Consider the following 23,021-nt stretch of genomic DNA (forward strand, 5'->3'; position numbering starts at 1 on the left):
GTTCCAGTTATGTTATAAATAAAATACCTAATTGTTATGCAGTGTTTACAGTAAGTTACTAATTGCATGGATTGAGGATTTCTGAGTTTGTAGGTTAATGGTTCTGGATATAATTTTAATTCTGTAGAGCAGGTAAGCCTTAGTAGTGCCAAGTAGAAGATTGGCTGTAATTTATCCTAAGTTTGGAGCTTGCCAAGTTATTGTATGGTGAAGGGGAATTGATTAAGGGTCAATTTAAATTATGCATCACTGATGTGAAGTTTTTTAGATCTCGTGAATGCTGCTTTTTAATTTCTAGTTGATGAAGATGTCTGGTTTGATAATGAATGTCAAATAATTCAAGTACTTACTGTACTTTAGAATGTATATTAGATTTCAGTCTTTTAATGTTAATTTTTTAAATGCAACTTTTCCCTCTGAGGAATATGAAGGCAGTTACAATCGAGATGTTGAGAAACTGATGGCGCATTGTAGAAGTTAAAAAAAAAAGAAAAAAAATGGTATTTTTGAAAGTTCTGTGAACAGGTACCTTCTATAGAATGAGTGTGTAGCCTTTTTACATGCAAATTGTAAAATTGATGTAAAAGATTTAGCTTTTCTTATAATGTCTGTACATACATTTATCTTTATAGTATGAAAAAAAGTTGAGTTTGAAGCCTTCTCATTATGTGAAACACTTGAGGTCTTATGTGGAATCCTGTGGCAACTGGAAGATTTATCTGTTGTTTTGGTGTATTAGTGATACAGGGATTCATAAATATATATCTGCAAGTCCCGATACTAAACTCATGAATAAGAAATCGAGTTGCAGGAGTTCTTGTAGGGACATTTCGGATGTTCAAGACATGTAAATGATGTTTCTTCAGATATACAACCATAGGAGACTCTAAAACGGTTCTTTCAATCTATAACCAGTTTTTAAAGTATAGTTTATTTCAAGAGACAATAAATTCTAGGTTGAATGGTATACTGCAGCATATTGAAAAAATAATTTAGTTTCTTGTTCATTTTAGAGCACTTCTGTTGTCACCAAGAAATTTTCAAAAGGTTTGCCCTTAGGTAAAGTAGCAAGAGATGTCTTTAATATTGACCTTTTGGCTTGTTTATTTTTCTATAAGAATTTATAAACTAGAAAATCTATCATGAATATTATGAAGATAGTTTTTCCTTTTAGGTGCTTAAGCTTTTAACTAGACTACAAAGTACCTATGTCCATGTCTAAGTACCTGTAGTCAGAGGTTATTCATATTGAGCTCTGGTAGAAAAGTCGGATGGATGTCCTTATTTTACTAATGTTATCAAGAGCTGCTCAATAATACAGTAATAAATGTTGTCTAAAAATACAAAGCTCACTATATTCTCTACAATGAAATTAAATAAAACTGTTACAAGTGCTTATCTAAGGGAGATGAACTGCGTTTCTTATTTCAGTGAGTTCCATGTATAGTACTTGTATATGTTATGCTGAGCATTTCTCTCTAGATTATATTCAAAGTTTATACATGGGATACTGTATTGTATAGAGTATTATATGGGACGTACCTAAAAAAGTAGCAATAAATCCTGAGATAAGAGCATACAATAAAGAAATATGTTTTAGTTTTGTTTTAAAAGTACAGAATTTCATTATATACGTAGATAGGTTTAGGAATTCATGACTCGTGTAGACTAGCTCACTAGTGTTAGGAAAACCATCGGACGGGAAACAATGGAGAGTTGAAGGTCATTAGCGTGATGTCAAAGTTGATCTTGATGGACTTATGAACGTTACAGTTTAAAAATATGAACGTTACAGTTTAAAAACCCCATCTAGGAGTACATCTTTAAATGGTCTGTAATAAAAAATATTTTTGTTTTAAAAGGGATTCTAATACTTTTCAGCTGAAAGGATTTCCCCATTTTAAAAGAACATGAATGTAGTCAATAGAAAACCCCATTTAAAGAACTTTAAACGTTTTGAAAGTGGTAGACGTATGATTCAGACAAAAATGATGGGAGTGGGTAACATCATCACATTTCTCCGGTTGCCAAAGAATTCCAGTTTGTAAGCCACGTGTGTTTAGAGGATATAGAGGCTGCAGTGCCTACTTGGTATATTCAGATTGCCTGGCTCTTTTTAGAAAGCATCATAGAATATTAATATAAGCCAATATTTTAGTTAAAACATAGATATGACTTCCTCTTTTTAACTTCATCACAGTAAGAAATGAAGATGACTAAAATTTGCGTAGTCTTTTGTAAGTAATTGTGAATTTCTGTGTTTCAACAGTTGAAAGATTGACGGTCAACGTACGGTGGACTTTAAATGCAGTATTAAGGTAATCTCTTTGTTTGAGCACCGCTGTGATATCATTGGCTCCTCCTTGAGTGTGATGGCACTTTCCTTATTTTACGTACACACACTCGCTCATCCAAACTAAGCTTTCAACGCAGTACCTATCCCTCCCCCCCTCCCTCACCCGTTAACTGTTATTGGCTGCACCTATGTACTTTAACCGCCTTAATCCTATTAAAGGGTGCTTCATTTTAATCCTCCTGCCCCTCCCAGAAAAAAATTAAAGTCCTAATCAGCTTAGGTATTAATTTGGATTTCCTGGCTCCTTTTGTATACCTTATTGCACAGTTAATACACATGCGTGTGGTTTTTTCTTGCACAGGTTTTTATTTTGTTTTATTAAACAAGCTGTTGTTATTTTCAACTTTGTTTCCTTTACTAACTGCTGTGATGGTGCTATAATTACAATCTATATATAGCTGTTAAAAGAAGCCATTAGTTCTTTGCTGTTAGGAATGAATAGTTTTATAGAATTTAGTTTGTTAAAATTTTTGATTGGCATATATATATATATATATAGCTCGAATAAATCTAAAAGATTAATGGAGTTTGTAATTTCAGGTAAGTTTGAAAACCAAGTGAAGTTTTATGCATACCAAATATTACATTTGTTGTTTTTATTCATGTCGTTTTGTATTAACACTTCTACCCAAAAGAATCATCTCTGTCCTACATGCATGCTGAGATTCTTTTATTATTGTATAGTTTTATAAGGAATACAGTTTGTTTTGCAAAGTGATTCGCAAATTCAAGTAATCTGTTCGTCACAGGTCTATCTGCATAATTTAATACATTCTTTATATACAATACCAGTACAGTATAGTAGACTGTATTGGTTAGTGTAGTTATTTCCTTATCTGGGTAACGAAACTGTATTAGACCTCTAATTTACTAATAGAAAAGGTATGTATGTTCTTTCATTAACTTTTCTTCTTCTTCCCTGAATATCCGGCTGATTTTACTACCATGTCATCATAAACATTTGTTTTCAGTGTAATATGTAAGTTTAAGTTGAACTTTTTAATTCTCAATCGTCCCTTTGAGATTCTGGACTTGTTAATGACTAATTATAGGAGTAGGATGACTAATAATTGGTAATTCATGTAGATAATTTTATTCTATTTATTCTTAGTATTTAGATGTCTGTAAATATGTTCTCAATGGATTATGCATTTAATAATTGAATAGCTTTTTGCAGGACCTGTAATTAAGTTTTGATATAGAGGTAACAAGAGTCAAATCTTACTGAGGGTGAGGAAAGATTATATCATGTTAATTGATTGGTCATTTTCATGTTTATAAAGTTAGTTTTCTCTTCATACCATCATAGATCAGTATTCTTACAAAGAATCAGTAGCAAACATGAATTTTATCTTGAAGTATGAGTCCTATATGAAATTTTAGATTTTCGGGTAAACATCAACATTTAGCTAGTGTCAAGAAGGAATCAATGTGAGCTGTATTATCTTAGATATAAATGCTACCTCTAATGATGAAGAGGTGGGTATTGTATACCTTGTTTCACATTCGAATGTGGCAGTATGATGCCAAAAAGGGTATGGTGAGAATGGCATGGGTCAAAGTATTTTATTTTTAGTAAGCTGACCATAAAGAAATATACAAGTGATAAGTTCAGTTGTATCATTTTGATAATTAAACGTTGTTTAAGTGAACTAGGAGTTGGGGTAAGTACAGTATGATCTAGTGCATGATGTTAAGTTTTAACATTGGTATAAATTTCCATATATAGATGCACAATGCATCGCATTGTTCTGTTCTTTATGGTGTGGCTAAATATCGACCTGTCTTATGGTGGCCAAGCCTAATTTAGATATTTTGTTGAAGTGATGTATATGAAATTTTCTAATGACTCTTCCGAACTGGTATATGGTTTTTAGATGGTTTGATTTATTGAAAAGGATATACCATACTTGTACATGTATAATGACATTATTTATTATTCTATGATTAAGATATGCATATAGTAGCATATTATTAATTGTGTAGGGATAACACATTATTTCACAGTTTTGATTTCATATATAATACCAGCATTTGGAGAAATTACAACTTCTGTATGTAGAGACTTTTTTCTGGAAATATATATGGAAAGTCTTCTTGAACCATCTACCTACCATTTTCCTATCATAGTAAACTGGTATTACCTATCTGATAATCCCTTTTTCTTCATCCAACACAGTATAGATTTTATGGTCTATGTAAATGCCCATTTGTAAAACAAATGTGTGTGAAGTTTGAAAGTGAAATGTATGGCATACGTGAACCTCGAAGAGTTAAGACTACAGTAGGTACATGACCTAACATCTTTGTTTGTTTAATCTAAGAAGAAGAAATATCGAGAGAAAAGTTTGATAGAATTTAAATGTTGAGTTAGTATGGAGTAGAAGATAATGTTATACACAGGAACAGTATATGGCTTGGATTTTGATTATGAAGAAGTGATCCAAATCGCTGTCAGTTTTTCTAAAAATAGATAGTCCATATTAAAAACTTGATTGAAATACATTATAATTATAAAAAAAATTGTTCTGTAAGACAAAGCACAGTTTCCACTTAGTATTTATGAAATGAACTGAGATAAATAGACATTTATTACTGTAGATTTTTTTAAAACATTAGTTTTTCAATATTAAACTTAGCCGGTGATTATATAAGCTGCAACTCTGTTGCTCGACAGAAAACTCTACGTTCAAAATACGCCAGCGATCGCTATGCAGGTAGGGAGTGTACATCAACAGCGCCATCTGTCTAGCAGGTACTCAGTACTCAATGTAAACACAGAACCAATATTCTCTCTGTCGGGCTACCGGCAAGACCTACTAATACGCTGTTACTAACTGGATTTGTTTTCACAACTATTTGGTGAAGTACACTATTCTAGTTTTGAGCTTTCGCTATGCAGGTGTTTTATCTTCATCTCAAAACTTGAACTCGTTTTGGATAGATTTAATTAGGGTGACAAAGAGAATATGGACTCTCTTTCACTTTTAAATGGCCGACCCTTCCCTTAGACGGAAGTGTGTTTAGGTTTTTAGTAATTTTGCTTAACACGTTATAGATCTATATATTTTATATCTCTCCGCCTTTATTAGGCCTCTTCGATTAACTTTCCATTTATTATAAACATATAAAGATAATTTTTATGTTTTGTTTATATGCGACCTTTCCTGATAGTAGGCGGTCCTAACTTGGAACCAAAGTTAATCAACGTTGAGCCCGTTATATCGTATTTACCCTTTAAAGAATTTAAAACTTTTTAAATTTAATGTTTTATGAAAGATTTTCTTTGATAGTCTTCGTACTGTTTTCAAAGATGAACTAACGTTTAGTTTTTTAGACTACGCAGTTGTTGACGTTCAGGACGTTCAACATGCGCTCTATCGTTACGATAGAGAGAGAGTGTATCACGGTTTCACTTTGCAGTAAGAGTAAATCGATTCTGACGTTTTGTTCATTCTCTCTTAGCTTTAATGTTTTAAAATTCTAAATTAAAGGAACTTCTTATTGGAAAACCTTTCAGTTTTTTTCCTTTAGTCAAATAACATGTTTTTTTGACGATATATAATTGGGCTCTTCTCTTAGGTGCGAAATCAAGAGAGAAAGAGAGAGAGAGATAGAGACGGAGGGAGAGAGAGGAGAGAAAACGTTCCGTTCAAGCGGGTAACGTTGTTCTCGTGTTACTCTCGTCCCTAGTCGCTGTACGGGGAAGAAGGTAAAACGGTTCTAGGGTTTTATTCTTGTCCCCAGGCTATGTGCGGTGAGAGATTGTAAACGTAGTTTATTTGAACTAGTGTTTAGTCTCTTTCCCAGCCACTGAATTTTTTATCTTTATATATGTTTTCTGTTTTTTGCTAGTATTAATGAACTGCATTATACGACTGATTTCGCAATTACTACCTTTTAATGAGGGTAGAATTGCGTGTTTCAGGTAGAAATCAGTAAAAGTTTCGATTTCAGTGAAATAAGTGCAAAACAGAAAATCAAAGTGATAAAGTGATATGCGCAAAATGTTAGTGTTGCGTCTGAGGGTTCGTCTGTTCGTGCCTGTCGTTCACCTAGTCCGGGACCTCTTGCAAGCTCCCAAGCCCAGGGGAGAAGTAATGTCGAACGACTTATGGGTTCGTCAGGCCTTGATCAACGAACATACGTTTCCCTCCGTGGTTTCGGGCGTATCCACCCAAGATCGCCCCACCCACACAAAGACGAGAGAGCCCATTTATTTCTCGTCTGCGGAAGAGGTTTCTCGTAAAAAACCATGGACCAAGGTCTCGCAGCTTATTAAGCGCAAGTCGGTCCCTTCCGCGCAAGTCCAACGGCCCAGTTGTAGCCACTGGGTCAGTTCGGACTCGCTGCAGTCTTCCGACGACTGCTCACCTCCTAAGAGAGGCAAAGCGGTACCGCATCAGGCAGTCACACCGTCTGTTGCCGCACCTGCTCCTGTAGACCCTAAGTGGTCTTTGCTGCAGACCATACAGTCTCGGTTAACGTCATTGATGCGGGACTTTCGTGCGGAGAAGGTTGACACTGCACCAACCTCTAGCCAACAACCAACCACGGTTGTGCGTCCTGTGGACGCTGAGGCGACCTTCTGCCGCACTCCAGCTGAGAGAGTCCCGCCACCCATGCGTTCCAGTGTACCCTGCCAGCCGCATGTTGACGTTCAGTAACGCACGGAACCTTCCGTTGACGTTCGCGAGGTACAACAGCAGTCTAAGTTGTTTTGTTTTGACGCGGTGCGTCAACCTCCGCATTCTAGAGTTGTTTTGACTGTTCAGTATAGACAGTCAAAGCAGTCTCGAGTGAACACTGTATGTCCTCACGCACCTGTTGTTGTTGACAGTTCAGTTGTTGACAGTTCACAGACTGTCAAGCAGTTACATGACTTTGCCTTCTGGTCTGCTACTAATGCACCAGTGAGAGACTCACTGAGGTAACCTAGCTTTTATCGGACAAGGTTCCTGTAGATGAGAAAGTGCTGTTCTCCCTCCTACTGATATTCCCTTGAGGACTCTGTCATTTGGAGAGGAGCCTTAAGCTGCTTAGCCTCCTATGGACTTTAATTAAATCATGATGATTTTTTAAGGATCTTCGTCCGGATCTTGTAACTGCTGCTCCTCGTTCGCCTAATGTCAGAACTTACACTAGGCCTAGCTACTTCGAAGCCGTTGTTTTTAAGCTAGTGCTCTCTCGCTCTCCTAGAGAGCGTTACGTTGGCTAGGCGACTGGTTTTTGCACCAGGAGGAGTTTTAGGGATACAGCCTTCTTTTTTCCCTTCTTTTAAACTGGCTTATTGAGCGAGAGTCTGATAGGACACGAGAGAAGTTCTCGGCTTGGGAGTTCATGCCTCTGCCCAGATAGACTTCTCAATTCTGGTAGACTCGCCCTGACGCCTAGCCAGGAGACGCTCCAAGTTGTTTACAGGTCAACTTCTCAACTTTTGTCGAGCCTTTGAAGTTTTGCTGTACTATTATGTCACACATAACAAGGCTTTCAGGGATGGTAAATGGTTCCGCCTCAGTCGCTAACCCCGTCTGTTGCCACACCTGCTCCCGTAGACCCTAAATGGGCTTTGCTGCAAGACATGCAGTCCAAGCTTGCGTCCTTGATAGAGGACTTAAATGCGGAGAAGAACCTTCTGGCCAACAACCTTCCAACCGGTTGGTTGTGCGCCCTGTTGACGCTGAGGTAACCTACTCGCGTCTGCCAGTTGAGGTGGTTCCTCCTTCTGGCCAACAACCTTCCAACCGGTCGGTTGTGCGCCCTGTTGACGCTGAGGTAACCTACTCGCGTCTGCCACTTGAGGTGGTTCCTCCACCGATGCGACCCAGTGTGGGTTGCCAGTCGCACGTTGACGTTAAGCGACGCTCGGAGGTGGTTGTTGACGTTCAGGACGTTCAACAACCAGCAGAGGTGACTTGTTGTGACGCAGTGCGTCAACCTCAGCAACCCGGTAGGGTGTTGACTGCACAACCCAGACAGTCTAGACAGTTTCGGGTTGACGCTGTACTTCCTCGCGCACCCATAGTTGTTGACAGTTCACAGACTGTGCAGCAGTTCCATGATATTGCGTCCGGCTCCGTCACGCATCCACCAGTGCGACCGGATTCAGCGAGTCAGACGTTGCCCACTCCGTTGCCGTTTCCTCATCAGTTTCGGATGAGGAACCCTCTGATGAGGACGTTGCTGAACAAGACGATCAGCCCCCAGCCCTGCTATCCATCCAGAAGATGCTGAAGAAGGAACGCTGCCCAGTCAGGCTGTGGATGAGTCTGGTAGGGACACTGTCATCCGTGGATCAATTTGTGTCACTAGGAAGACTACACCTCCGTCCTCTTCTATACCATCTAGCTTTTCACTGGAAAAAGGACAAGACGCTAGAAGCGGTCTCGATCCCGGTTTCCGGAAAGATAAAGTCTTGTCTGACTTGGTGAAAGGACTATATCAACCTTAGAGAGGGTCTTCCCCTGACTGTTCAGACTCCCAACCACGTTCTCTTCTCGGACGCATCGGACGTAGGCTGGGGTGCGACATTAGACGGTCGGGAATGCTCGGGATTATGGAACTCGAGTCAAAGGACAATGCATTTCAACTGCAAGGAGCTACTGGCAGTACGTCTGACCTGGAAAAGCTTCAGGTCTCTCCTTCAAGGCAAAGTGGTGGAGGTGAACTCGGACAACACCACGGCTTTGGCGTACATCTCCAAGCAAGGAGGGACCTACTCTCTGACATTGTACGAGATCGCAAGGGACCTCCTCACCTGGTCAAAAGGTCTAGACATATCACTAGTAACGAGGTTCATCCAAGGCAACTTGAATGTCATGGCAGATTGTCTCAGTCGGAAGGGACAAATAATTCCAACAGAATGGACCCTCCACAAGGATGTATGCAAGAGACTTTGGGCCACCTGGGGCCAGCCAACCATAGATCTCTTCGCAACCTCGATGACCAAGAGGCTCCCAATATTTTGCTCACCAATCCCGGACCCAGCAGCAGTTCATATAGATGCCTTTCTACTAGATTGGTCACATCTAGATCTATATGCATTCCCTCCGTTCAAGATTGTCAACAAGGTACTGCAGAAGTTCGCCTCTCACGAAGGGACAAGGTTGACGCTAGTTGCTTCCCTCTGGCCCACGAGAGAATGGTTCACCGAGGTACTCCGATGGCTAGTAGACGTTCCCAGAACACTTCCCCTAAGGGTGGACCTTCTACGTCAGCCACGCGTAAAGAAGGTACACCAAGGCCTCCACGCTCTTCGTCTGACTGCCTTCAGACTATCGAAAGACTCTCGAGAGCTAGAGGCTTTTCGAAGGAGGCAACCAGAGCGATTGCTAGAGCAAGGAGAACATCCACCCTTAGAGTCTACCAATCGAAGTGGGAAATCTTCCGAAACTGGTGCAAGTCAGTATCCGTATCCTCGACCAATACCTCTGTAACTCAAATAGCTGACTTCCTCTTATATCTGAGGAAAGAACGATCTCTTTCAGCTTCCACTATCAAGGGTTACAGAAGCATGTTGGCATCAGTCTTCCGTCACAGAGGCTTAGATCTTTCCAACAATAAAGATCTACAGGACCTCCTTAAGTCTTTTGAGACCACGAAGGAGCGTCGTTTGGTTACACCTGGTTGGAATTTAGACGTGGTACTAAGATTCCTTATGTCAGACAGGTTCGAACCGCTACAATCAGCCTCCCTGAAAGATTTCACCTTAAAGACTCTTTTCCTGGTATGCTTAGCCACAGCTAAAAGAGTCAGTGAGATTCATGCCTTCAGCAAGAACATCGGATTCTCATCCGAAACGGCTACATGTTCTACAACTTGGTTTTCTAGCCAAACACGAGCTGCCTTCTCGGCCTTGGCCAATATCGTTCGATATTCCAAACTTATCGTATGGTTGGAAATGAACTAGAAAGAGTCTTATGTCCTGTAAGAGCTCTTAAGTTCTATTTAAAAACCTTTACGAGGCCCGTCTGAAGCTTTATGGTGTTCAGTTAAGAAACCATCTTTGCCTATGTCAAAGAATGCTTTATCCTATTTTATCAGACTGTTAATACGAGAAGCTCATTCCCATCTGAATGAGGAAGACCAAGCTTTGCTGAAGGTAAGGACACACGAAGTTAGAGCTGTCGCAACTTCTGTGGCCTTTAAACAAAATAGATCTCTGCAAAGTATAATCGACGCAACCTATTGGAAAAGCAAGTCAGTGTTCGCGTCTTTTTATCTTAAGAATGTCCAGTCTCTTTACGAGAACTGCTACACTCTGGGACCATTCGTAGCAACGAGTGCAGTAGTGGGTAAGGGCTCAACCACTACAATTCCCTAATTCCATAACCTTTTTAATCTTTCTCTTGAAATGTTTTATTATTGTTTTTGGGTTGTCCGGAAGGCTAAGAAGCCTTTCGCATCCTACTTAATTTGGCGGGTGGTCAAAGTCATTTCTTGAGAAGCGCCTAGATTAGAGGTTTTGATGAGGTCCTGTTGTATGGGTTGCAACCCTTGATACTTCAGATCCTAGGGGTCGCTCAGCATCCTAAGAGGATCGCGAGGCTCCGTAAGGAAGACGTACTTAAAAAGGCAGAGTAATTGTTCAAGTCGACTTCCTTACCCGGTACTTATTTATTTTATGTTTGTTATTTTGAATAACTGCTAAAATGAAATACAAAATACTTAGCTCATAATAATGTAAACAAGTAATGCTGGTCTCTACCCACCCCCCTGGGTATGAATCAGCTTATATAATCACCGGCTAAGTTTAATATTGAAAAATGTTATTTTTATTAATAAAATAAATTTTTGAATATACTTACCCGGTGATTATATATTGAAGGACCCTCCCTTCCTCCCCAATAGAGACCCAGTGGACCGAGGAGAAAATTGGTTCTGTGTTTACATTGAGTACTGAGTACCTGCTAGACAGATGGCGCTGTTGATGTACACCCCCTACCTGCATAGCGATCGCTGGCGTATTTTGAACGTAGAGTTTTCTGTCGAACAACAGAGTTGCAGCTTATATAATCACCGGGTAAGTATATTCAAAAATTTATTTTATTAATAAAAATAACATTTTTCCATGTTGAGTTTCATTTAAGTGCTACTGTACACACCTAAATATTAGAATTGTCCTCTGCGGTTCTTCCCAGTCTGTTTTCATTTACAATGATCTTAAAACTACTAGCATTTGTTAATCGTGAGTTTTGGAATTTCGGTACAATAGGAAAATTTGAATTCCAACCAAAATAGAAAAGCCCTCTCTATAAACCTACTAAGTCGATAGAATTGAAGGTGATCAGGTAGTTTAGATATTGAGCAACAACATCTAATAGAATATTCTTTGTAATGAATAGAATTACCAAAAGTTTGAATCTGATGGGAAACCATACGTACAGTACTTTAATTGAAGACATTATTTCTTGTTATATGATTCTATCACAAGGGAAGGTGGTGAAATTAATTTGTCATACCCAAAACACGTACTTTAGCTAGTTGCCGTAGGAGTTTATTTAAAGTATTTTAGGTGTTTTCTTACTGAGCAATTACTCCTGTTTCTTCTTCTGGGTGCAGGATGTGATATCTCGTATCCATATTATAGTACTGTAACTTTTTTTTTGGAGATTTCAGTAATTCAGTTACCAGTCAATTTTAGAAATGGGAAAACTTTCAATTCAGGTTAGAGGATTAAGAAGCCCTGATTGATTATTGATTTTTGTGGGGTTGATGATACTGTACATACGGTGTTGCGGTAGTTACCAAAGTAAATTTGGAACCCTTTTATTGTTATAGAATATTATTTTAGGTAGAAGATTCCTTTGTTTTCATTGTTAATGAAAATCTTGTGATGGATATTGTTATAATGGAACTATGCAACACCATATTTTGCAAAACAATTTTGTTCGTAGATTGGAGCAATTTTTTTTTTTTGCCAAACTATGCCTGAAAGAGCCATATTGTACGTATAACTCATGGAAACAATCCATCAAGAATATATTGAAGCAAAACCATGAATGTTGAGGGGATTTTGTATAACAGATACTGACTGGTTACATAGTTTTTTTTTTTTTAATATACTATACAGTATAATCTTTATTATACCACATGTTCTGTAGTATACTGTACGTACACAGTATTGTTTCTAGAATTCAACAGCCTGCTGAAATTAAAGGATAATTTGATACTACTTAACAGCTCTGCATTTAGAATTGAGAAATCTTTGCATTGAATTGTAATATCTTTGCATTGAATTGTAATATTTTATTTGCTCTTTTTAATACTTTAGATCTGAAATTAAAACTCGAGTAAATTTTTGGAGATGTTTTATGGTTTAAGTAAATTTTTAGGTTTGAAATCCCTATAGTGTAGGTCATTGTAATTGGAATGTGACTGTGCTATTTGATTGAATGCAAAGTGTATCATACAACTGTTACAATGCATCGTATACATTAGCTTATACATTAGGCCTCCATAGTCCAGTGGTTCGAAAAATCAATTCACCAGCAAAAGAGCCTGGGTTTTATTCCTGAATCCCAAGATTTTGAGCTGTCAGTTTGAAAATCATTGTAATGATTTATTAGTGTGATAGTAAGTCAACTGTGGTTTGTCACAACCTAGATGGTGAAGGACTTACAACTTCACCCCAAAATACCAGCTGAGTACGGCTTACAGCTTCTGAAGCCACCTCTTTAAGCAGAGAAAACAGAAGTGGAAAGAAATATAAGTATGACAATAATATATACACTGAATTAAGTGATAGCTAACTTTATCTTTATTTTTTGCTTTTTGCTGCAATTGATGCTCAGGGTTCTAGAGAAGGAAAAGGCTGCCAAGAACAGTTCAAATGCGTAAGTTTAAAAACTTTTTGTAGCAGCTTTGCTAAGAAACTTATTATTTAGAGATTGCACTGTATTTTGAATACTAGGTAAGAATCTCTGTAGTCCAGGTTGGTATAGTTTAGCTATTTGAGTTTGTATCCTTTTACAGATTGATTTTGAAAGTATTGCGCTTGAATTTGTATTTGTACTGCGGGAATGGTATACAAATTTTGAGCTTGACTTAATACATGCTATTCTGTTTGGAATATTTTAATTAGCAGTAGCACTGTATTTCTTTTCCCACAGACATTTAACATCTTGCCTGAAAACTTATGATGTGAAGTGCTATCAGGTTTTATCATTTTGTTTAAAAATAAGTTATCATTATATAGAACATACAGTATAATCTTATGTGTCAAGCTTAAGGTACAGTACATGGATTTGTTTACAATGCATCCACAGAATGTTCATGTAAGATATAGTAATCAAAATGCTTTGAATTTGATTTGTTAAATTGATAGTGACAATGACGACTATCGTCTCAAATCTTGATGTGAACGAGAAATGTTGGCACAGGAAAATTAGGTATCTTCATGACAACGTGGAAGTATACAGAACATAGCCCCTTTATATGTGAGGGGTTCAATTACATTTGCAATAATGGAAGCATTGGGTGGGATAGGTAGTAGAAAAATGGATAATTTCTCACTAGATCTCTAGATAAGTTAGGGTACCGAAAAGAGAATTAATTAAAGATTCTTTCAGCAAGGAAATGTTGGGAAATTAAAGTTGGAGAAATACGGAAAGTTACGAAGTTAGCAAAGCTATGAATAATAGAAAAGATGGACTTGAGAATGTTATACTGACAAAACATTTTTGTATCTTCTTAAATACATTAACTTTGAGACTGGTATTTTTAAAACAATACTTGTTGCTGAATCCAGTACCAAGTCCTTTATGTAGTCCTTACAATATTATGTTTTTAGATTCCCCAGTTTATCGTATTTTCGTAAATTGTAATTCCATGTTTTATAATTTTTAAATATTTTATTGTATAGTATACTCTGTACAGTATCCTTTCTATTGTTGCTCATTTTCTTAAGGGGGGGGGGGGGGTTTGCCATAGTGTGTGTAGGGATTTATAAAATAAGGTTTTTAATAGATATGTTGAACGGCAAAGAAAATTTTGGGCGCAGCTCATTCTTTTTATTAATTTTTCTTAATTGTATATTCTTAAATTTTGTCTGTAAAACTACAGTACTTTGATATCTGTTGAGTAACGAGTTTGTCATATAATATTATACTGTGGGTAGAATCTTTTAAGAAAATTAATCTGTATTTACACTACACCCATTGAAAAGCCTTTATTTTATTTTGTTTTTGAAATGTGCATTAGAGCCAATGAAATAAGGTATTTCAAATCTAAGGATGATTTTGTTTTTGTTTCATAGTTTTGACAAAGTTGTAATTAGTTCTCCTTATAGTAGAGCATGGTTTTTTTTAGTTATAAACACTTAAGAATATTGTTCAGAAAGATTCTTTGTTAAAATGATTGAATTTTGTGTAATATATTAAGAAACTGGCTCATTTTTATTATTAAGCTTTTTGTGCATTTTAAGTTCATATCTACTATGTAATATTTGTCGAGTATTAGCCTCTTTACTCTGCTTTTGAATTTCTGGTGTTTTGTTGATGGGGAAAAAAATGTCTGTAAATGGTATACATTATGTGTAATGTATTTGTAATTACAGTAATAGTATGCAGAACACTTGAATATTTTTTTTTACAAAAATTATACAATGAGTTATTTTCATTACTTCCTGAATTTGTTTTCTGTACCACTGGATTTATTTTGTCAGCACCGTGGTCAGCATTAGTGGTGGCTGAAGTTGTTATTTGCTTATATATTGGTTCACTCATTTCAGCAATCAACCTGAGGTGACAACTACTACCACCTCCTATAGCGTAGATTACGGGCCGCAAACTACTACTACTAACGGTCATCCGCACAGCGAGAGTCCCAGCTCCTCTCGCTTGTCTGTGTCGTCATCGGGTCAAGATAACCTACACTTAGTCTCACAAAAACAAACGCAACACACGACACAGCAGGTAAATTTTTCATTGTTGAGATTATTGAAAAAGCTATGCTCTCCCTTTGACTTTGCTTCTAGTGATTCTTGTATACTCCACTAGTTTTTTATATGAAAAGATTAGTATCTATTATTAATCTCATAAGATAGCCTATAATTTCTTGATTTGAATTGAATATAGGAAAATTAAGTTTTATAGCTATACTTTGCTGATATGTTTTTCTCAAGGGTGCTAAATGTTATGCATTTACCTCTCTTGTATTTACCTAAATTTTTACATACAGTGTTACTTTATTTACTAAGACTTAAAACTGTCTGCTGAAATATGAAGATCTAAGTACAGTAAAGCATTTTAGAATAGTTTTCAACTTATAGTTTCTAACAAGGGTTCTGTTTTTGCATAAGCAAGCATTAGTAAAAATGATTGAAGGTACACCATGAAAATTAATTACAGCTAGGCCTATCACAGTGTATCCAAACTAGTGTTGAATACATTGAGTGGTACATGCTAAATTTCGATTTCAAAGTTGTATTCAAGTAATTTAGGTTAGAGATGAGTAGATGCATCAACAGATGATCATAGGGAGTATAATAAAATTTCTTGGGAAATGGATTAATTTTTTAATTGATTGTAAACCATCTGAAATTAAACTCCGTCTCTCTTGTTGTAGGTGAATTTTTCTCGGGTGGTTGTTCGAATTACACGGTATTGTAATACAGTATCTTGATTTTGAATTGTTCTAGAACCAGGAACATACTAATTTAACTGAACCTGAATCCTAGTATTGTTTCTCCTTTTAGATAACTAATACTACGTAAGTTATCAGTTTCTTTTCCCAAATGTCATCAGCGGTAAAAGTTTTTGAAGGTACACTGCCAAGTTTCGCAGCATTTCCCAACTAGTGTTGAATACAATCTAAATAATAATTTCAAAGTTGTACTTGAGCAATTTAGGGTAGCGATTTCAAGATGCATCAACAGAGGACCATGGGGAGTATAAAAAAATTTCTTGCGCAATGGATTGAGTGATTGTAAGCCATCTGGAATTAAACTCAATCACGCTTCTTTTAGGTGATTGTTCTAATTATACAGTATTGTATTATCTTGGTCTGGAGTTGTTCCAGAATCGGGAACTGTCTTACGTAACTGAAACTAAATTCTAGTACTGTTTCTCATTTTAGATAACTACTACTACAAAAGTTATCCGAGAGGTCCGCCATATAGGGCCCAACGGCGAGGTGGTAGAATATCCAGGAGGAGAATACGACTCGTACGTTCAAGCCCCTCCATCACAACCCGGATATGCCATGGATCCTTACCGACCTCACTCTCCGGCCAGCGAAGCTGGTAAGTTACGCCACATTTTTAAATACAGTACTGTACATTATATCACTTTGATTTAAATTATTTTGATAATATCTTTGCAAACTTGGTAGCCTTACATCACATTAAAAAGTTATTTCCTTACGAGATGCACTATGAATAGAAGATGAATTTAAGAAATTTTTATGCACTTAACAGATAAATGTGGTAGTATATTGCAATACTCTACAGTTACTAGTTTCTTTCCAGTTATGTCCCAAACTGAATTTGAATAGATTTTGCCCCTAAAATAGACTAGAGACATACTGTACTACAATGTAAATCCTGTACTGTATTTCATTATTCAGCTTAGATATTAAAGCACGTTTTGGAAATGTCCCTTCTAATATTGGGTATTTTCCTGGCAGGCTCTCGAAGCCAGTACGAAGGATACCCTCCCACTTCGAATGCAGGCTATGAATATGATCCCTATTCTCGAGGTCCTCCGTCTCGCCAAGAATACCCCTACGGACAAGTCGGCTACCCCCCACAGAATGAAGCTGGATACAGCGGACATTATCGGGATGCTGCTGCAGGTAACTACGTGGATCCTGGATACTTAGAACGCCCCCCAACCCCACCTTCGCCAAGTGAGCGCTCCGAGTCCCCCCCTCCTCACCGCACCATTCACCAAGGTATGCACACACACACGCACACAGGCACACATCACATAATAGACTCAATTCTGTCTTCATTTTTCTCAATACATAGTTGTTAACACTTGTACCTCACACCAGAACTTGAAATGCTGCACAAAGATTGGAATTGACTAGTAGTTTAATTTCTAAAAATTCATTTCTTCCTTACCTATATTTTTCATTTTGAATTTAATACTAGTAAATATTTTGTTCTGTATCAAGAAATACTATTTATGGGTAGTTAATCTGCAATATATTGTTTTAGGATAGTACCAGTTATTTTTTTCTTTTTAATCTTGAGATAATTCACCGTATGAAATATATGAATAAAATACAGTATCTGCTCGCTTTCCTCCTCTGGTTTTGCCAGAATCATGACATATGACTCTCTTTCTAGCAGACCTTTGATACTCAAACAAGTAATTTGGTCAGTCCTTTCTTTGGATATTGGCATGGCAAAAACTTGGAGGAGATTGTTCATATTTATGTTTGGAGTTGAAACCTTGTTTGTACCGTGCCTTCGTATTAATTTTTACATACTAAGAACTTAATAAGATGGCGTAATTTTTCATATCCATGAAATAAGTTTCCTCATGTTGTGACTCCATGATAGTGAATATAGGGACAACCCTTGATTTTAATTAAACTACAATGTTGAGTCTCAGAAATAATTGTTAATGATAGTCATTATCCAAAAGAATGCCAGGAGAGAGTAGAATTTCAATATAATTGGAATAGTAATAGAATGGAAAATCACATAACTTGGATTTGTTCCTACACAATTACAAACCCTTGTCCTTTAGTAGGAGTTTGTATTTAGCTGGGCTGGAACTCTGCTGTTAAAATTTATAACAAGGTGTTGGTATTTACTACGGGTGGCAGGGAAGGCCCATTCTCAAGCCTGCATACTGAGTAGCCACTGGTTGTTTTAATAATTTATTTTCTGTGCGACATATATTGAAGGGAAGAAAGAATTTCTAGTTTTCTCACTAACTAGCCGACTTACAGGTCTGTGTAACCTGCTAGTTTAGTACAGTAATCACTCGGCTATCATGATTGTTCCGTTCAAACCCCCCCAACCCCTGACCCCCACCCCCACCCTTCCCTCATAGCCAATAAATGATGAAGAAGGTACGAAAGTCTACAGTAATTGTATTTTTTATATTTTTCCTACTTTTTTATTTTCATAAATTTAATCATTTATACTGTGAACGTTCCTAACACTTATAAACCCGTTACACACTTGGAACTTTTCAAGCTAAAACTTACTTTTCTGTTGACGCATTCTTACGTATGCGTAAATGAAAAAAAATTAATGTGAACACTCATTAACATACAGCATGTAGTGCTTTACCAGGCTATGTTGTTGACCAAAGTATATGTGCATTTACTGTGGCCAAAAAGTATAGCTGCATGTAAAATAAACAGGATTTAAATAACACCTGTTTCATTTAACAGTATCCAATAATAATGCTTGTAATATTCGTGTACTGTACTAGTATCGCATTTTGAAATAAAAACAGCTAATATAGGTCTTATCCATTGTATACATTTTTACGTTTCTTTGTGACTACTTTCAACGCTTTTCAAATCAACTTAAGCAAACTACCTAATAGATTTTCTTTTCTCTTGCTAAAACAGACAATTATTCTATGAACTATTTTTTATTTTTCAATAATTTGCCATTGTACTGTACTGTATGTAGTTTTTCGTAAAAATACTTTTTTCTTGTTTTGTTGTCCATTTCAATAGCATATTGAAGTTTGATATTTACCCTCATGATGCACGATAACAAAGTTTAGAAAATTATTGACTTTTTCTTCCTATTCTTTTGGTAGTTTTTATGCTATTTGATGTACCTTTTCATTAACTAAAAAAAATGTGTAATGTAATATGTCGGTCGTATTGTACTTAACGTAAATTTTAACAATTACGGTGATTGTTAAATATTTTATGAAAGTTGAATTGCAAACAAAATAGCTGTTGTTTTCATAATTAGTTCTTCATAACAGAAACAGCTGTTTTATGTTAGATAATATATAGCCATATGCATTACTAACTATGCTTAAATCATTCATTCTCTTTTTCTCTATTAACTTATTAAACTAGAAGTTGGGATAAAGAGGTTAGTTTTTTGAAATTTGGTCTCTTAAAAGGGACTAGCATAATACATTAGATACTGACAAAATAATTTTTTATGGGTAAAAATTTGGTGCTTGCACACTACTCTAGATCCCAATTGTTACACGTGTGTTCTGTATTACTGTAATTGAGGTTATTAATTTTTAGGACCAAAAATAACATACTTTTAACAAAGTAAAGTACAGTATGAGAATATAAAACTTATCTTCCATGAGAAATCCTCATGATAAAGAGTAATCCTTGGTATACATTTACATATATTTATAAACCCGATATGTACTTAGAGAGCGATAAGTGAACTCTGCTTTGGTGAGGGATTACTGTAGTGACCACTATTGGGAACCTTACGATCGTTTACCACGATCGGGAACCTCGTTTAGCTTGATAAGATCCTTAAGACTGGAGAACCTTGCAATCGGTTATAGAGATGAGGAACCATGTGATCTGTATCAATGATAAACACTTTCACTGGTTCCTTAAGTACTTGTCATCTTTGAGTCACCAAGAAGCTAGTTCTCCTATACCTGTTACTTGTTCCTTCCCAGCTCTCCTACCGTCGAAGGAAAGAAGGGCAGAATCACCAAAGTACAGGATGATTAACCTAGCAATATCTCCAGAGGATTAGGCCAATTCCTCGGCATTTTTTTGTTGGGGGGGGGGAGCACTGTACTGTACCAAAAACCATTGCTTGGGAAGGTTTTTTGATACCAGCTATAGGAGTTCATGCTTATGCTTTTACCAGTACCCGTTCTTGTGTGAGACGAGCGTTGCTTGTCAAAATGTTGGCAGTCACTCTTGTTGCTTCCCTGGAATAGCAGGTATTTTCCTTTGTTTCTAGGCATTCGGAAAGATATAAGATCACCTCCATTGCCTTGGGTCAGGAGTTAAGTAGCCAGGACTTAAAATTCATCTGGTTACAACTTCAATCTTTCTTTATCTCCTCCCTATAAATGTTATTAGTGGGTACCTGAAGGACTTGCCTTCCTGTTCCAGAGGGGGACACAACTACTTCCTTAGTACAAAAGGAATTAGAAAATAAATCCTAAAATTATTTTCTCCCGGGCTTCGTGGAGCAATTGTACACACGCTCCCACAAGGAGATGAGAAGACCACCCTGGATTCTGTCACAAGAAGCCAGAATTTCGGATCAACCATAACCTTCGCGAAGAACTTGTCAGTGGTGCAAGTGATAAAGACTAGATTCTGGAAGTGCTGGACAACCTTTATACCTCACTATATATGGGAATATAATCACAGGTCTTTAGTTTATTTTTGATAGAATCTGTGGTATTTGTTCAGAATATTGTGTAGCTTCCCTAGCTACTTATTGAACAAAAAACATTTTGTCCCAGATAACGGTTGCAACGTTAGCCTTGGTTAAAAAGTGGAGCTTCTGACTATGCTCTTACTTGCTGGATCGGACATTGATCCAGGCAAGCTTCCATGCTGTCCAACGGTTCTATATGAGTAAGATATAGAAGTATCTCCCCCATCCTCCTTAGGTGCGGAAGGATGGAGGAAATATAGGACATATCATACCTAGTTGGCCATACATTGTGACTTCAAATCCCACCGACGATATAGGTTTTCCTCGACCGTCTGTCAGCGGACAGACAAGCCTAACCTGGGGTAGCTTATTCTCAAGTGTTTAGTGATGGTAGGGATCAACACACTGGCACCTCTATGAAGTCTGATCATGTTAATATTCTGGGATTTTTAAAGCAGCTAATATAGTTACAGGGCTTATTCCTAAGGACAAGTCTCCTGTTAAACGAAAAGAGTTTTTATTTGTATTTTCCCTATACTATGCAAATGTAAGTCTTTAAGTTTCGCTTCCTGCTTTGACCGCCCGTTCAAACCATAGGTGAAGATCAAAGTGGCTACACAGTGTGCTGGCTGGGGTACGAGGCCTCTCAGCCATCCGTCAGTAACGACCAACACGTGGTTATAAATTTTAACAGCAGAGATCCATTCTAGCTGAAATCATACTCCTATTAAAGGACTCGGGTTTGCATGTTAACATGTAAATAAATTGTAAATGTATTCTGTTTCAACTAACATTATTATTTTTTTCTATATATGAAAAACATCTGCAAATTGATTGTAAGGGACTTATCGGAAAGAGAGAGAAGCATTAGATTGTTGTTTAATCTCATGGGAATTAACTAATAAACATTGTTTACAATAATTGGAAATTTGAAAAAAAAAAATCATAGAATATACTCTGATCCCTGATGATTGAATATGTGCTGAAATATAAAAAAAGATTCATTCTGTGTATTTGTCATCTCAACATTTAATTATCAGTTTTTCCCTTGATTAAGTTGGATGTGAATTGAAATCTATTCTTTTCTAAGACTTTGCAGTGTACAGCTGTTGTAGAAAAAACTAAGATTCTGTGTCATGTCCCATCAACTGCCAGTTGTATTGCTTATTAGCTTTTAACACAATATATTCCATGCAGTCTTTTACATAGCTGCCCAAATTCATTAAGTCTAGATTTTATTTTAGGAATTTGAACATCTAAATAATGAAATCTTAGCTTGTCTGCATTTTGAAGGTCACTAGAATTAAGTTGTAAGATGAACCTTGAGGCTAGAAATTATACTCTCAAGATTACGATGTTGGAAGACATTTATTGGAAACTGCTTTGGTTCATTGTCAGACTATTTGTGAAAGTAACTAAACACCACAGAAGGCCTGAGCCAGATGTAGAGTCAGGCAAAATTTTTATTACAGAAGAGAGTGGAGAGAAGATTTCCTCTTAGAAGCCTGTAGAGGAAAAATTTGATGGCACCTTTATGTACTGTAATACTCAATAAATATACTGTAACTAGAATGATCTATGAGCAAAATATTTTTTATTTACTTTAAAATCAGGGATAACATTTTTTCATGTAATACGCAAAGGCAAGTAATATTAGTAATTTTTGCTGATATTTAATATACAGTACAAAATTTTTAGTTTTTTCCGTTTTAATGTGAATTGTAAAGTAGCATTCTCATGTAGCAATTTTTCATATTTTACTTGTGCCATCAATTTTAATTCATCTGCTTTGCCTTTGATTATAGGAAACATTCTTGATTTTACAATGAAGTTGCAACCCAGGATATACTTGTATCATCATCAGTGATTTATCTCAAGATATATTATGGTTACCTTCTTTTTATAAATGGAATACTTAACTGCACAGTATTTAAATTTAGTTTTCACTCTTGAGATTGTAATTGTTATATGATTTGCATTTTGATGTTGAATAGAATTTAGTTTAGAGAATTGGACAAGTGTTGGGGGGTGTATTTTAGGGTACTTCCATTCTCTGTGTAGTACTCCAAGTGTTTATGAAACACTTTTTGAACATATTTCTTAAGTAAACTCAAGATCTCTAAGGTTCCTGTCGGGTTCTGCTTTGTTTTCACTTGGCTCTCCAGCCAGCCAGAATGGGTAAGTTTATTTTTGTTTTTTCTTTTTCTTTTTTTTCCCCTTTGTTTTGCACTTGAATGTTGAAAGTGAGGACTAGCGAAGGTACATAGAATTTTTTTGATCATTGATATTGATTGGGTTAAAGGGATTTTTAGTACCGGTATATCTTGTACAAATGATGTTATTCTTTGATTTGTAATATAC

General features: G+C 36.7%; 1 protein-coding gene across 10 annotated transcripts in view; it reads left to right on the top strand.

The window, feature by feature from the left end:
- Positions 1-23,021, top strand: part of p120ctn (adherens junction protein p120) — a 199,352-nt gene that overhangs the window by 115,159 nt on the left and 61,172 nt on the right. For 6 of the 10 annotated variants that reach the window (XM_068383426.1, XM_068383421.1, XM_068383428.1 and 3 more), the window contains 3 exons: positions 15,087-15,270; positions 16,433-16,598; positions 16,982-17,248. In XM_068383426.1, the coding sequence (XP_068239527.1) occupies positions 15,087-15,270; positions 16,433-16,598; positions 16,982-17,248 (617 nt within the window). Of the gene's footprint in view, positions 1-2,269; positions 2,319-15,086; positions 15,271-16,432; positions 16,599-16,981; positions 17,249-23,021 lie in introns of all 10 variants that reach the window. The other 4 variants (XM_068383430.1, XM_068383425.1, XM_068383431.1 and 1 more) reach the window with 2 other exon arrangements.

The sequence above is a fragment of the Palaemon carinicauda genome, chromosome 11 (assembly GCF_036898095.1).
Source record: "Palaemon carinicauda isolate YSFRI2023 chromosome 11, ASM3689809v2, whole genome shotgun sequence".
Lineage (NCBI taxonomy): Eukaryota > Metazoa > Arthropoda > Malacostraca > Decapoda > Palaemonidae > Palaemon > Palaemon carinicauda.